The sequence below is a fragment of the Lolium rigidum genome, chromosome 3 (genome assembly GCF_022539505.1).
Source record: "Lolium rigidum isolate FL_2022 chromosome 3, APGP_CSIRO_Lrig_0.1, whole genome shotgun sequence".
NCBI lineage: Eukaryota > Viridiplantae > Streptophyta > Magnoliopsida > Poales > Poaceae > Lolium > Lolium rigidum.
Window position 1 is genome coordinate 344,791,405 of NC_061510.1, and position 12,067 is coordinate 344,803,471.

The 12,067-nt window shown below is 44.5% G+C and overlaps 3 protein-coding genes across 3 annotated transcripts; all 3 read left to right on the forward strand.

Moving 5' to 3' along the window:
• The first annotated feature begins 1,074 nt into the window (after positions 1-1,074).
• On the forward strand, positions 1,075-4,372 carry LOC124700203 (uncharacterized membrane protein At4g09580-like). Its single transcript, XM_047232370.1, has 4 exons — positions 1,075-1,331; positions 2,379-2,649; positions 2,777-2,947; positions 4,083-4,372. The coding sequence occupies exons 1-4, from the start codon at positions 1,075-1,077 to the stop codon at positions 4,212-4,214; spliced, it is 831 nt and encodes a 276-aa protein (XP_047088326.1). The 3' UTR covers positions 4,215-4,372.
• A 2,867-nt stretch (positions 4,373-7,239) lies between these two features.
• LOC124700204 (30S ribosomal protein S13, chloroplastic-like) lies at positions 7,240-8,718 on the forward strand. The gene is made up of 3 exons (XM_047232371.1): positions 7,240-7,402; positions 7,960-8,199; positions 8,379-8,718. Exons 1-3 carry the CDS (start codon positions 7,304-7,306, stop codon positions 8,550-8,552), a joined length of 513 nt encoding a protein of 170 aa, XP_047088327.1. The 5' UTR covers positions 7,240-7,303; the 3' UTR covers positions 8,553-8,718.
• Positions 8,719-9,864: 1,146 nt separating this feature from the next.
• On the forward strand, positions 9,865-12,059 carry LOC124703985 (probable plastid-lipid-associated protein 4, chloroplastic). Its single transcript, XM_047236218.1, has 5 exons — positions 9,865-10,374; positions 10,738-10,836; positions 11,364-11,438; positions 11,543-11,610; positions 11,794-12,059. Exons 1-5 carry the CDS (start codon positions 9,904-9,906, stop codon positions 11,864-11,866), a joined length of 786 nt encoding a protein of 261 aa, XP_047092174.1. The 5' UTR covers positions 9,865-9,903; the 3' UTR covers positions 11,867-12,059.
• The last annotated feature ends 8 nt before the right edge of the window (positions 12,060-12,067 follow it).

Sequence of the window (12,067 nt, forward strand, 5' to 3'; positions counted from 1 at the left end):
AGGGGCAGAACTTGAGCGCCACGCAGCGTCGGAAGGACAAGCGTTTTCCAGAACAAAAAATTGCCCCGTGTCAGCTTCTGAGACGGAGGTGATCCGAGGGCCACACCGAGGACAGTCGACGATGAGGAGGACGCCATTGGAGCGGCAGGGTGTGTAACGGCGGCGGCGGATCAAAGATCGGCGGCGGCTAGGGTTTTGTTGAAGCGACGGCGGCGGACAAGTAAGTCGGCGGTGGAGGCTAGGGTTGTGTGTTGGCGGCGGCAGGGGCACTTGGCTAGCTGCGGCGGCGGTGTTTTGTAGGTTGGAGGTTTGGCTATTGGGTGTAAGGCGGTGGCAGCAGGTCAGAAGGACCGGCGGCGACGGCAGTTGTGTAAGCGGCGGCGGCGACATTTTTTTGTGTGTGTCGACGGCTAGGAGGTGGAAGAGGCAGGCTCTGATACCATATTAACCTAGGCGGAAACGATGACCCGTTGGGGTCTCGTGTTGCATGTTATATAGGTGAAAAAGCCCCATGGTAGCGTGTACATGTAGGACACGTAGACGTGTTGGAGTACTACTTCATACAATATACGTGTCAAGGTCTTATTACATCTAACATGGCCTACTATGGCCAAACTATCTATAAATTTAAGTTTTCTACTGTATGAATTTTTCAAAGTTTAATTTTGTTGGTATGGGGGTGCGGATGCCCCCTTTTTTCTGTTTAAGCTGGCGCCCCCGTATGGGCTAGAAGTCGGCAACGCCGGAGACTATATTTGGAGAACAGCGGAGATGCTTTGAGTGCGTGACGTAGTAGTACTGCGGTATCATCAGTATCAGTAGAAAAAGGGTCACCCGATCAAACAAGGACACCGAGAAACCAAACACCAACCCCAGAAAACGCGACGCGGCACATAACACAACACGGCACCGTCTGCCTGCCTGCGTCACCACCACCCTCCTGCTTGTCGCCGTCCAACTTCCCCAATGAGGCCGTCCCAGAGACATGCCTCCTCTCCCCAGCACTAGCAGCAGCCCCCTCCCGACGATCTCCCACCCGCCCGCGCCCCCCGCCGCGCCGCCGCCGCAGCCGCCATGCTGTTCGCGCGCCGCGACATCGAGGCCGCGGCCGCGGCAGCCGGCCAGGACGACCCGTCGGCGGCCAAGAGGAGCAAGCCGGACTCGCCCTCCACGGCGCGCCCCACTCTGACGCGGACCGAGGGGCTCGCCGCCGCCGCGGTGCTCGCGCTCTTCGTCGCCGGGATCTTCTGCATCTTCCTCGCCGCGCCCCGCCGCGAGTTCGGCCAGATCCTCCGCCTCCCGCGCAGCCTCGCCGACGTACGCCTCCTCAAGTAGGCCCCCCCCCCCCCCCCTCCTCGTTACGCTTTGACGGATCGACTGTGTGTTTTTTTTGGATCGCAGTTATCTCTGTCTGTGGAATGTACTTTTTGAACCGTCCAAGTAAAGGAAGGTGTCGATTCATCCTGTGAGAGTTTGGGGGTGATTTTCGCTGCCGATTTATATCAGTTAGACTGTGCCTTACCTTTGCAAGAATTATTAGATTGAGATTATAGATTTGCGTTGCCATAACATACGAAGTGCATTTTAATCACGAGGAACTGAAATCATGACTTAGTCTGTGCAAGAACGAGGCTATTAGGAAATACTAAATAGCAAGGTAGATAGTACTAGTTTCTTCGAAGATAGCAATAGAATGTCACTTTCCTGGTTGATCTTGCAGTGGTTGCAATTGGAATTGGTCCTAGTCGAAGCATTTGGTTTTCCTTTCTTCCTTTTGCCATAATCTGTATCACTTAGGATCACCTTAGATCTTGTCATAACATTTTATTTCCTTCCATCAGCCATACCTCTGGACTGCTATGGATTGGCTTATTATCACAATCAACATTTCTATTTACCATTCCGTAAAAGAATGACTGTTTCCATCCACTGCACTTGTTAAACTTTGTGCAAAACAATATTCTGAACTTTGTCACTGTAATTACTACCATACTCTAGATGAGGCAAGCGACGCTGCGTACATTGAGCTATGTTTCTAGTTGCTACCGATAATATTCTTCTACAAAATAAGTTAAATGCATATATGAGTTTTCCTTCTGAAAAGGTTGACTTGCTATTTTTTATACTCATAGCAAATAGCATTATCGGGACTGAATTATTTAGCTCCATTCATTTTTGTTATACAGGTGGTATTCTATTAGCTACTACCTCTGTTCCATAGTATAAGCAGTTTTAGCAAACTATTTTAGTTTGCTAAAACGGCTTACATAATGGAACAGAGTGATATTTCATAGATGCATTATCTATGTATTATGATATATATTTTAGAATACTGGATGTCTGGATCCATATGGTGACATTCCTTCTGATTCTTGCAGGGAAAATCTTGCTGTCTATGCAAGAGATCATCAGGCAAATTTTGTATTGGGGTATTGCTCCATATACATCTTCATGCAGACATTTATGATCCCTGGAACAATATTTATGTCTTTACTTGCTGGAGCACTTTTTGGAGTGGTTAAAGGTGGCATCTTGGTCGTCTTCACTGCCACAGCTGGGGCATCATCTTGCTATTTTCTCTCCAAGTTGATTGGTAGACCTTTGGTTAGCTGGTTGTGGCCTGAAAGGCTGAGATATTTCCAGTCAGAGGTAATCTTCTGCTTTTAATAACAAACTGCTTATTCTCCATTATTATCTTTTTTCTTGAGATCCTCCCCCAAATGATAAGAGTTCACCTGTTCTTTATTTCACATAACAAGCTTTTATTCTCTTGCAGATTGCAAAGAGGAAAGACAAACTGTTGAACTACATGCTTTTTCTGAGAATAACACCAACATTGCCCAACACTTTTATAAATATGGCGTCACCCATTGTCGACATACCTTTCCATATTTTCTTTGCTGCGACACTAGTTGGACTCATCCCAGCGTCTTATATTACTGTGAAGGTAAGTATAACACATGCATTGGCGAATCATTTGACTCTTGGTTTGGAACTAAGCATAATCTGAATTAAGTTGCATGGTGTATGTAAAACAGTTTCATTACATGTTCTGGTTTTATTCTTGCATTTTTATTTTGCTAGAATTTTGGTCAAATTCCCTCTTCATAGGAAAGACCCTGTTTTGAATTGCACTTGCACTTGACACGACCACTCCAATCTTAAATATCCTACGATTTTGTTCTTCAGAGTTTGCTGGGTTTTTAGGTTAGTAGAAGCCGAACAGGCAAACAATCAGCAAGTGGTGGCTGGGACCCTGGGCATTCCAAGGGATCTGGCGGCAGTTTGTTAAACTATCCATGTAATGTAAGCACTAATTTAGCACATGATCTTAGTTAGTTCGTGCTAAAGGTCTGCCTTCGCCCATTACCAGGAAACTATCTGAGCTTTAACTTGCAGCAACTTTAGCAAACCTAGCAGTCCATCCATGTAATGATGTAAGCATTAATTTAGCACAGGATCTTACTTAATTAGTGTTAAAGGTCTGCCTTCGCCCATTACCAGGAAACTATTTGAGCTTTAACTTGCAGCAACTTTAGCAAACCAAGCTGTTGCTTGGATGGTTAGTGGAGGTGGTTGTACCTCCGGTTTTCCAGGAATCAAATCTCAGCTTTGGCTCGCTGTGTGTCACCAAGACGGAATATTCTTTCAGTGGTTGGTGGATGTACCCGCCGGCTGCAAGTCCAGTCTCTTTTGTAGGAGTTGTGTGAGCGCGCTTATGTGTCCGCGTGTCAGTACTGGGTGTATCTAAAACTAAACTAGTAACAATCCATGTTTTCCTTCTAGTCCTAATCATCGGTCGTCTTTATTGTATCATTATTGCAGTGTGTACAGATTTTTTATACTGTTAGACAATCTCAAAACTTATGGTATATGGAGTTTTTTATTTATCTTGTGTTGAAATGTTCAGTTTTTCATAACAAAACCTACTTCAAGTTTTCTTTTACCGCAAGGTCTGCAACTGCATGTTTAGCCTTGTACATTGATCTGGCTGTGCATTAGGGAACCTTGCTACTTTCTAAACGATTGTTTGCAGCTGATGAGTTCATACTGGCTAAACGATTGTTTTTACTGTCATGCAGGCTGGGAGAGCTCTAGGCGATCTGAAGTCAGTTAGGGATTTGTATGACTTCAAGACATTAGTTGTTCTATTCCTGATTGGTTCTGTTGCTGTTGTCCCAACCATCCTGAAAAGGAAGAGAATATACGAATGATGCCTCAGAACGCATCTAAATACGGGATGAGTGTATTAGTAGTTTTTTTGCCTCTCTTTTATTTTCTTTATATTATATATGTATACCTATGCTGTTCTAGCTGTAAAGATGTAACAACCTGAATGCCTCCCTTAATAATAGAAGACGTTATTAATGTATCTGCTTCCCCTATTACCTGCCGTGGTATCATTATATTTTCTTAAATAAAACATGGGATAGAGCGGAAATCCACTTTGCCTTGCAGGACCAGAAAACAAATTTCAAAATGTCAACAAAAAATTGAGAAAAAGCTATGGTGTACATCTACATATATATGCGTGCATATGAAGTTTCATGGGGAAAAAACGATTTTCTTTGACCCGTGTGGAAAAAAGATAGTTCTCGGTGCCACAGAATAACTTTTCACCAGACTTTTTTTTGGCATTTTTTTGCCTATGACATTACATCTGTTCTTCACAAAATGTTTCAGGACATGTACATTCTAAAAATAACATTATTTTTCCATGAGAAAAAGAACATATTTTTTGATATTGTTTTAAGCATTTAGAATACGTTTGAAAATGTTTTAAGCATTTAAAAGTTCCTGTAATGAGAGCATCTGCTTTGGGAGCTCCTATAGATCGCTTTAAGCGATGACTGGGAACTATCCCGCTTGGGGAATCTGCCGTTCTGGAGTTAGATGGGCTCGGCCCATGTTAGGTGCATGTATGAATCCAGTCATACTTTCGTACTAGTAGTATGTACTTACTTTTTTAGTTCGTTCGGCAATGTTTGAAACATGAAGAAGGTTTTTTGTAAAAAAAATTAAAAAAAGTTCGAATCTAAAAATTGTTCAAACTTGAAAATTGTTAAAATTAAAATTTTCAAAATTAAAAAAAGTTCAATTTCGAAAAAAGTTCAGATTTAAAAAATTTCAAATTTTAAGAAGTTCAGATCTAAACAATGTTCAAATTTGAAAAATGTTCAAACATAAAAATTGTTCAGATTAAAATAATTTTATATTAAAATGTTCAAAATTAGAAAATGTTCAAATTCAAAAAAGTTCGAATCTGAAAAATGTTCAAACATAAAAATTGTTCAGATTAAAATAATTTTATATTAAAATGTTCGAAATTAGAAAATGTTCAAATTCAAAAAAGTTCGAATCTGAAAAATGTTCAAATCTGAAAAATGTTCAAACATAAAAATTGTTCAGATTAAAATAATTTTAGATTAAAATGTTCAAAATTAGAAAATGTTCAATTCAAAAAAGGTCGAATCTGAAAAATGTTAAAACATAAAAATTGTTCAGATTAAAATAATTTTAGATTAAAATGTTCAAAATTAGAAAATGTTTAAATTCAAAAAAGTTCGAATCTGAAAAAGTGAAAATGTTCGAAATCGAAAAAGTTCAGAATTTACTCTTTTTAAGAAAACCGCTGGTAAAATCAGAAACCAGATGAAAAAACCAGCAAAACCAAAACAAAACCGAAAAAAAAGAGGAAGAGCAGTATTACCGGAACATCTGTGGTTAGATTTTTTTTTTTTTTTTTTTGAGAACAACATCTGTGGTTAGATGAGCAGATGTAGTCGAACCGTTGCGTTCCTGGGCCGGGCCCATATACGAGGGAGGTATGCGGAGCGCCAGATAGGCATCGCTTTAAGCGATGAATAGGATTCGGGGTGTCACTGGCTAAAGACCAACCTTTGGAAAGGCCTGTTTATACGAGCGAACGAGCGCTAGCTCGACACGTGGAGGCTCGAGGCATACACGCGAGCGCGACCGAACGCGGCCGGGTGTACTTCCCCGCGACCGAACGCGGCCGGACGTACTTCCGCGTGACCGACGACTGAGCTTCCGCTGCGAGCTAGCGATGAATACGGACTAATCGCTACGCTACTATTCCGTACATACACATCCATGCCATTGAACACGGACGAAGCCCATGCATGTGCATAGATCAGCTAGCTGCTAGCTACTAGCATGCAAAGCACGTATACATACATGGATCCCTAGTTGCAAGCTAGTACGTACTCGAGTGCAATCGCTCTGTTTCAAGACGCGTACAGTGCAAGTACAGCCGTGCGTTGTCCACACGAGCAGGTACAACCACGCACACCAGCGAGTACAGTTTGCCCGCACGAGCGAGTACAGTCACGCACACGAGCAGGTACAGGTACAGTCGCGCACACGAGCAAGTACAGTCACACACACGAGCAGGTACAGTCACGCACACGAGCAGGTACATGTACAGAAGTAGAGTCACGCACACGAGCAGGTACAGTCGCGCACACGAGCAGGTACAGTCGTGAACACGAGCAAATACATGTACAGAAATACAGTTACACACACGAGCAAGTACAGTCGCGCACATGAGTAAGTACAGGTAACACACGGACGAGTACAGCTACCGAGTAAAGGGAAAAACTGCATCAAACACACTAAAAACAGAAGTACTTTTCAGTTGAAACACGAGTACAGTTAGGTACACACCACAGGTACAATCATACTACTATTGAAAGTACGAAAAAAAAGTATCTCCAAGTCTATCAACATGGGATCTAGTTTCGAAGATCTCGACGCGAGGATCTCAAAAGTGAAAACGGTTCGCAATTTGGACTTACGGTTCTCAAGATATTTCATTTTGAAAAAACGAATCTAGAAGAAAAAGCGAAAAACCGACACAACCCAGCCTTCTCTCCTCCCCCATCCCCACCTTGCTTCCCCTTGCGACACGTGGCGAGCAGGGAGATCACTTCCCATGGATTTTCTGGCACCACAGCGCGCCACTTGTCGCGTGCGGAGCGAGTTGTCTTCCCTTCGCGAAGGTTGGCCTTTTTCTAGAGTTTTCCTAGGATTCGCCATCTGCTTTGAATTTGAAATGCCAGTTATTTCCCAGGAAATGTGGAAAGGGGCCGAGCAGATACGTCTACTAGGGCTAAAGCCCAATAACAATTCGTCCCCAAAAGGCCCGAAACTAAGCCAAAGCCCAACACCGTAGCAGCCCGCACGCGCACCTTATCGGCTCCCACCTTGGTTCTATCCATCCTCGACAAAAAGGTTCGGGGGAGAAGCGCACACACACCTTCGGCAGGAGAGCACAGCAGAAATGGCGACCCTCTCCATGGTCTCCGGCCCCGTCGCCACCTCGTCCCTCCCCTTCTCCACCCGCCGCCGCGCCTCATCCGTCCCCTTCCCCGTCCCCAAGGTCAGCATCGACTCCCGCCGCCGTCCCTTCCCCCCTCCCTTTCCTGCATCATTGCGTTGCGCGCACAAGCTGCTCTTGGGATTGCGCGTGAAGCGAATGTATAGTTACGTTGCGGATGTTATTTCTAGCGGTCGCAGTTCGCCTCTTGCGTTTTGGTGATCTTGGAGAGAAGAGGGATAGTGCTAATCCAGTGTGCTAGGTCTAGGCGTGTAAGCCCCTTGCGCTTGTGTATCAGTGTGTAATTCAGTTGGTGTGTTCGTGAGGTTGGAAGAACGGGCTCCCCGTGGTTTGGCAATTCCTGACACCATGTGATGAACTGGTGTTTATGTGTGTGTCTTCTTGTGAATTCTGAATCTCCTGCCCACAGCGCTTTGCCAGATAATGTAATTTGTTTGTGCCTCAATGTGGATGTTGCAGGAAATGGTTCCTTGCCGTTCCTTTTCCTATGTCCCTTCATATGCCCTTACAGTTAAATAGAAAATGTCCCTTCATATGTTGGATACATGTCCGGTACCGTTTTATGGTTTTGATTCTTCTGTTTATTGGGGATTTTACAGAAGGGAGGCCTTGGCCACGGTGGCCTGAAGATCGAGTGCATCCGTATCGGTGGTGTTGAGATTCCCAACCACAAGAGGGTGGAGTACTCGCTGCAGTACATCCACGGCATTGGACGGACGCGCTCCCGTCAGATCCTTTTGGACCTCAGCTTTGACAACAAGGTCACCAAGGACCTCTCCGAGGAGGAGGTCATCACCCTCCGTAAGGAGGTCACCAAGTACATGATTGAGGGAGACCTTGTAATGTCTCTGATCCCTTTGCATCAATACGCCTGTCATCATATATTTTATTAGAGGCTTACAATTCACTCTCTTGGACCTGTATTGTTGTTTCTTAACTGTATCTGTCATTTTACATTTACATCGATAGCATCTTTAAAGAGACGACAGTACTGACTAGTGTCCTGAATGCTATACAGAAACGGTTCAACCGTGTGGCGATCGAGAGGATGAAGGAGATCAGGTGCTACAAGGGCATCCGGCACAAGCTCGGGCTCCCTGTCCGTGGCCAGAGGACGAAGAACAACTGCAGGACGCTCAAGGGAAAGAGGGCTCCAGTTGCCAAGAAGAAGTCCGCTGGATCCGAAGAATAAGTGACATTGCCATGTATTTATCTTGCGTTTAGTTTCTGTGTGCACTCCACTATGGCGGCGTCACCGCTTGGTGCTCCATTGTCAAGTTTCCATTCTGTTATAGATGAATTATGCGGGATGTGGTCAGATGCTGCAAAAGTTTATAGTCATGACATCTTTTCTCTTACATGAATCATCAAAGGTTGCATGTGTGTTCTGTCATGGGCCAATCTTTTTTGTACGCATCTCTGTTGCCATACCCCTGGTTGATGCAAAAGAGACTCAGCGTGCTACTGATGTAGTAGCTCATTTAGCTCCAGTGCTCTGAGTCTGATAAGTTTTCAACTATCGTTGCAAGACTGCGTTGTCCAGTCATTTATAGAAGCTGGATAGATGAGTTTCAGTGGTAGGTCAATAATACGACTGGTCATACATACACGGGTGGTTCAGATTTTGTTTTTTTCAGCGTTAGGTTCTGGTTTAGACGATGATGATTTGTAATGGCAACAGTCAGTCAGTTACTCCCACTTACAGACTCTGAAGAGTGGCCATAGGCTTGAGCTGTCGCTTGTGTACTTGGGTCAAGGAGCTTTCTGAAAATAGTTCCTCATCACAAATTTTACCAGAACTGGGAGGAAACAGGGTCATGGAGCATCACATGGCTGTATGCGAGCCAAATCGTAGCTGACCGAGAGAGTCAGAATGTAAGATCCACCGATCACTACGTACACGCACTGTTCAAAAAATCGGCCGAGATACCGATTTATCGTGAATTGAGTGGTAACCGATAAGATTTTGTCATCTCGGCTAATTTATCGCTACACCGATATTTTGCCGATTTTCAGTCCGATGACCGATATTTTGGCTGATTTTTAATGAAATTTCGCCGAAATTCGGTCTGGCAGTCGTTATTTTTGCTCTATAGTCTTGTAGAACTATACATTAGCTCAAAATTTCCATTTTTATTGATTCAAATGTAAGAAATAAAGGTAATACTTCTGTTCAATGCTTCAATATTATCTATGCATAGCATATTATAGAAAATTTAGTGTTGAAAATTAGAATTTACAAAAAATTAAGCCGATAAATGACCGTCCGATAAGCGATTAATCTTCCTTTTGAGGCTGACCAATAAATTAGCGATTCACGATTTCTTAAGCATTGCGTAGACGAGGTACACTTGGGTACAAGCCTTCCTGAAGATACGAGATCTTCCGGCCTGAAGCTAAAACGTAGCCGACTACACTAGGCGCGCGTGGCTCCTACTCCGCTCTGCCCGGTAGCCACTCAAAAACGGCGCGACGCGACTCCTTGGAGAGCAACAAGGCCAGGCCACGAGTGCACCTGCAGCGCACACCTGTCGTGCCGTGCCATGGCGCTCGTCTCGCTCTCGCTCCCGTCCCCCGCCGCCTCCTCTCCCAACCGCCTCCTCGCATCGTCGCCGTCGCCGAGCAGCGGCTGCGCAGCAGCCACCAGGAGAGGCCTACCAGCTGCAGGCCACGGCAGCCTCACTCAAACCGCCGCGCCGGGCCGTCGGGGCGACGCGCGGTGGCGGGCGCCCGTGTCGCTGTCGTCCTTCTCCTCCTTCCTGCCGCCCTTCTTCAACAACAACAAGGAGAAGGAGGACGAGGAGAAGGCCGCCAGGCTCAAGGAGGAGCTCCTGGCCGCCATCGCGCCGCTCGACCGCGGCGCCGAGGCCACGCCCGAGGACAAGGCCCGCGTCGACGAGATCGCCCGGCGGCTGGAGGAGGCGAGGCCGGCCAAGGAGCCGCTCAAGTCCGATCTCCTCAACGGGAAGTGGGAGCTGCTCTACACCACCTCCACCTCCATACTGCAGCCACAGGTTCGTTTTCCTTCTTATCCTAATAACTAACAATGTACTGTAAGCTCCATTTTATGCGGCGCGGATTGTACCATATCAAAAATCGAGAATATCTTCTTGACGCAAGATGCTACAGTTCATGTTTTCCCCATTGTTGTTGCTGGCAATAACCACCACCTAAGCTAGCTAGGCAGCTACATCCATATTGCTTTTCCTTTTCCTGAAAAACGATGCTTAATCATCACTACCTCCTTTTGCATTGCTAATAATCTCTGGATAAAGCATTGAGGACAGCTGGACTCTTCTCCAATTAGATACGACCTTTTTTTTAGAGGCATACTATCTTGTTGGAATGTCCAATTTTGTGTTCACTTGCTAATGCAGAGGCCAAAGTTCCTGAGGCCATATGGGACGATCTACCAAGCAATCAACACAGACACTTTAAGAGCTCAAAACATGGAGACATTGCCTTACTTTAATCAGGTAATTCCCACCAAAGCTGGTCTTCTCCCTCAAGATGTGTAATTCGTTCCATTCTTGTGTGATTCTCACCCAGGAACGATGTGCCTTATTGGCATATTGTTTGGCTTTGGCATGGTAGAGATCCTTTTTATGTGTTATGGTCTTGATCTTGTTACGGGTAAGCACTTGCACTTCCCCAAATGTTGGGGATAAGGGAATGTGTTAGCTGAAAGATGATTAAGATGGTGAAAATCTTGATTGTTTTAGAGCAAAGATGTTCGTTTTCTTCTTGCATCATTTTTTTGATGTTGCATACTTCTTGATTTAGCGCACAAATTTAATGCAACAACATTTAACTATATATTTGTTTATCTTATTTTTGCAAAAAAATATATTTGTTCTGTAGACACATTCTGAACAACATACTCGACATTGTTGGTATTTTTCTTATTAGAGCTTGTTGCATTTTTTTAATCATACCAGTTACTACAAGTGTAGCTTCTGTGGAGCGTGGTGATGACTTGATGTGCTAATATTTGCTTCTGCAGGTTACTGCCAACTTGGTACCTCTCACTTCTAGAAGAGTTGCAGTTCAATTTGATTACTTCAAAATATTTAGTCTGGTGAGACATTTTATCTCTTAGTAACAACATTCTATATATTTTATTTCAGTTCCTCAGTAGCCTACTCTTAAGTTCTAATATGTACTCTACTGTTTCGTCATTAGATTCCAATCAAAGCACCAGGAAGAGGTAAAGGGGAACTAGAAATAACATATCTTGACGAAGAGCTCAGGTCAGCTTACCTCCCATTCAGAATGTTTTCTTCTGTGCATTGTCACACTTCAGTTGTGCATGTAATTTGCACACTTGCAGTGCTCAAAGTGTACTATTTGGTGAAACAATGGCCCTCCTGTATGTGGTAACCAGGGATAACATTTTCACTGATGCTGCAAGAAATCTTCTACTGGATTTGCAGGGTTTCAAGAGGAGACAAGGGGAACCTGTTCGTGCTGAAGATGGCCGACCCAACGTACAGAGTTCCATTGTAATAATAGTTGATAGCTAGTAGATGCTAATGTGTACCGCTACAAGAAATCAGGTGCCAGCTATCTTGAATAGTTACCTTTTTCCGTCCCGATGCAATTTGGGACGTGTACATATGAAGATTTGGGCATAGTCCGTATAGAAGAAAGCACCTTTAAACTGGCAGAACTTGTCAAGGAAAAGGTACATCGGTCCAAATTCTACTT

Excerpts from the sequence above, each read along its gene's own strand:
- LOC124700203 (XM_047232370.1), top strand. The coding sequence starts at position 1,075 with ATGCTGTTCGCGCGCCGCGACATCGAGGCCGCGGCCGCGGCAGCCGGC. Across the intron at positions 2,650-2,776 it reads TGAGATATTTCCAGTCAGAG|ATTGCAAAGAGGAAAGACAA; the intron begins GTAATCTTCTGC and ends ATTCTCTTGCAG. Across the intron at positions 2,948-4,082 it reads CGTCTTATATTACTGTGAAG|GCTGGGAGAGCTCTAGGCGA; the intron begins GTAAGTATAACA and ends ACTGTCATGCAG.
- LOC124700204 (XM_047232371.1), top strand. The coding sequence starts at position 7,304 with ATGGCGACCCTCTCCATGGTCTCCGGCCCCGTCGCCACCTCGTCCCTC. Across the intron at positions 7,403-7,959 it reads TCCCCTTCCCCGTCCCCAAG|AAGGGAGGCCTTGGCCACGG; the intron begins GTCAGCATCGAC and ends GGGATTTTACAG. Across the intron at positions 8,200-8,378 it reads ACATGATTGAGGGAGACCTT|AAACGGTTCAACCGTGTGGC; the intron begins GTAATGTCTCTG and ends AATGCTATACAG.
- LOC124703985 (XM_047236218.1), top strand. The coding sequence starts at position 9,904 with ATGGCGCTCGTCTCGCTCTCGCTCCCGTCCCCCGCCGCCTCCTCTCCC. Across the intron at positions 10,837-11,363 it reads CATTGCCTTACTTTAATCAG|GTTACTGCCAACTTGGTACC; the intron begins GTAATTCCCACC and ends TTGCTTCTGCAG. Across the intron at positions 11,439-11,542 it reads ACTTCAAAATATTTAGTCTG|ATTCCAATCAAAGCACCAGG; the intron begins GTGAGACATTTT and ends TTTCGTCATTAG.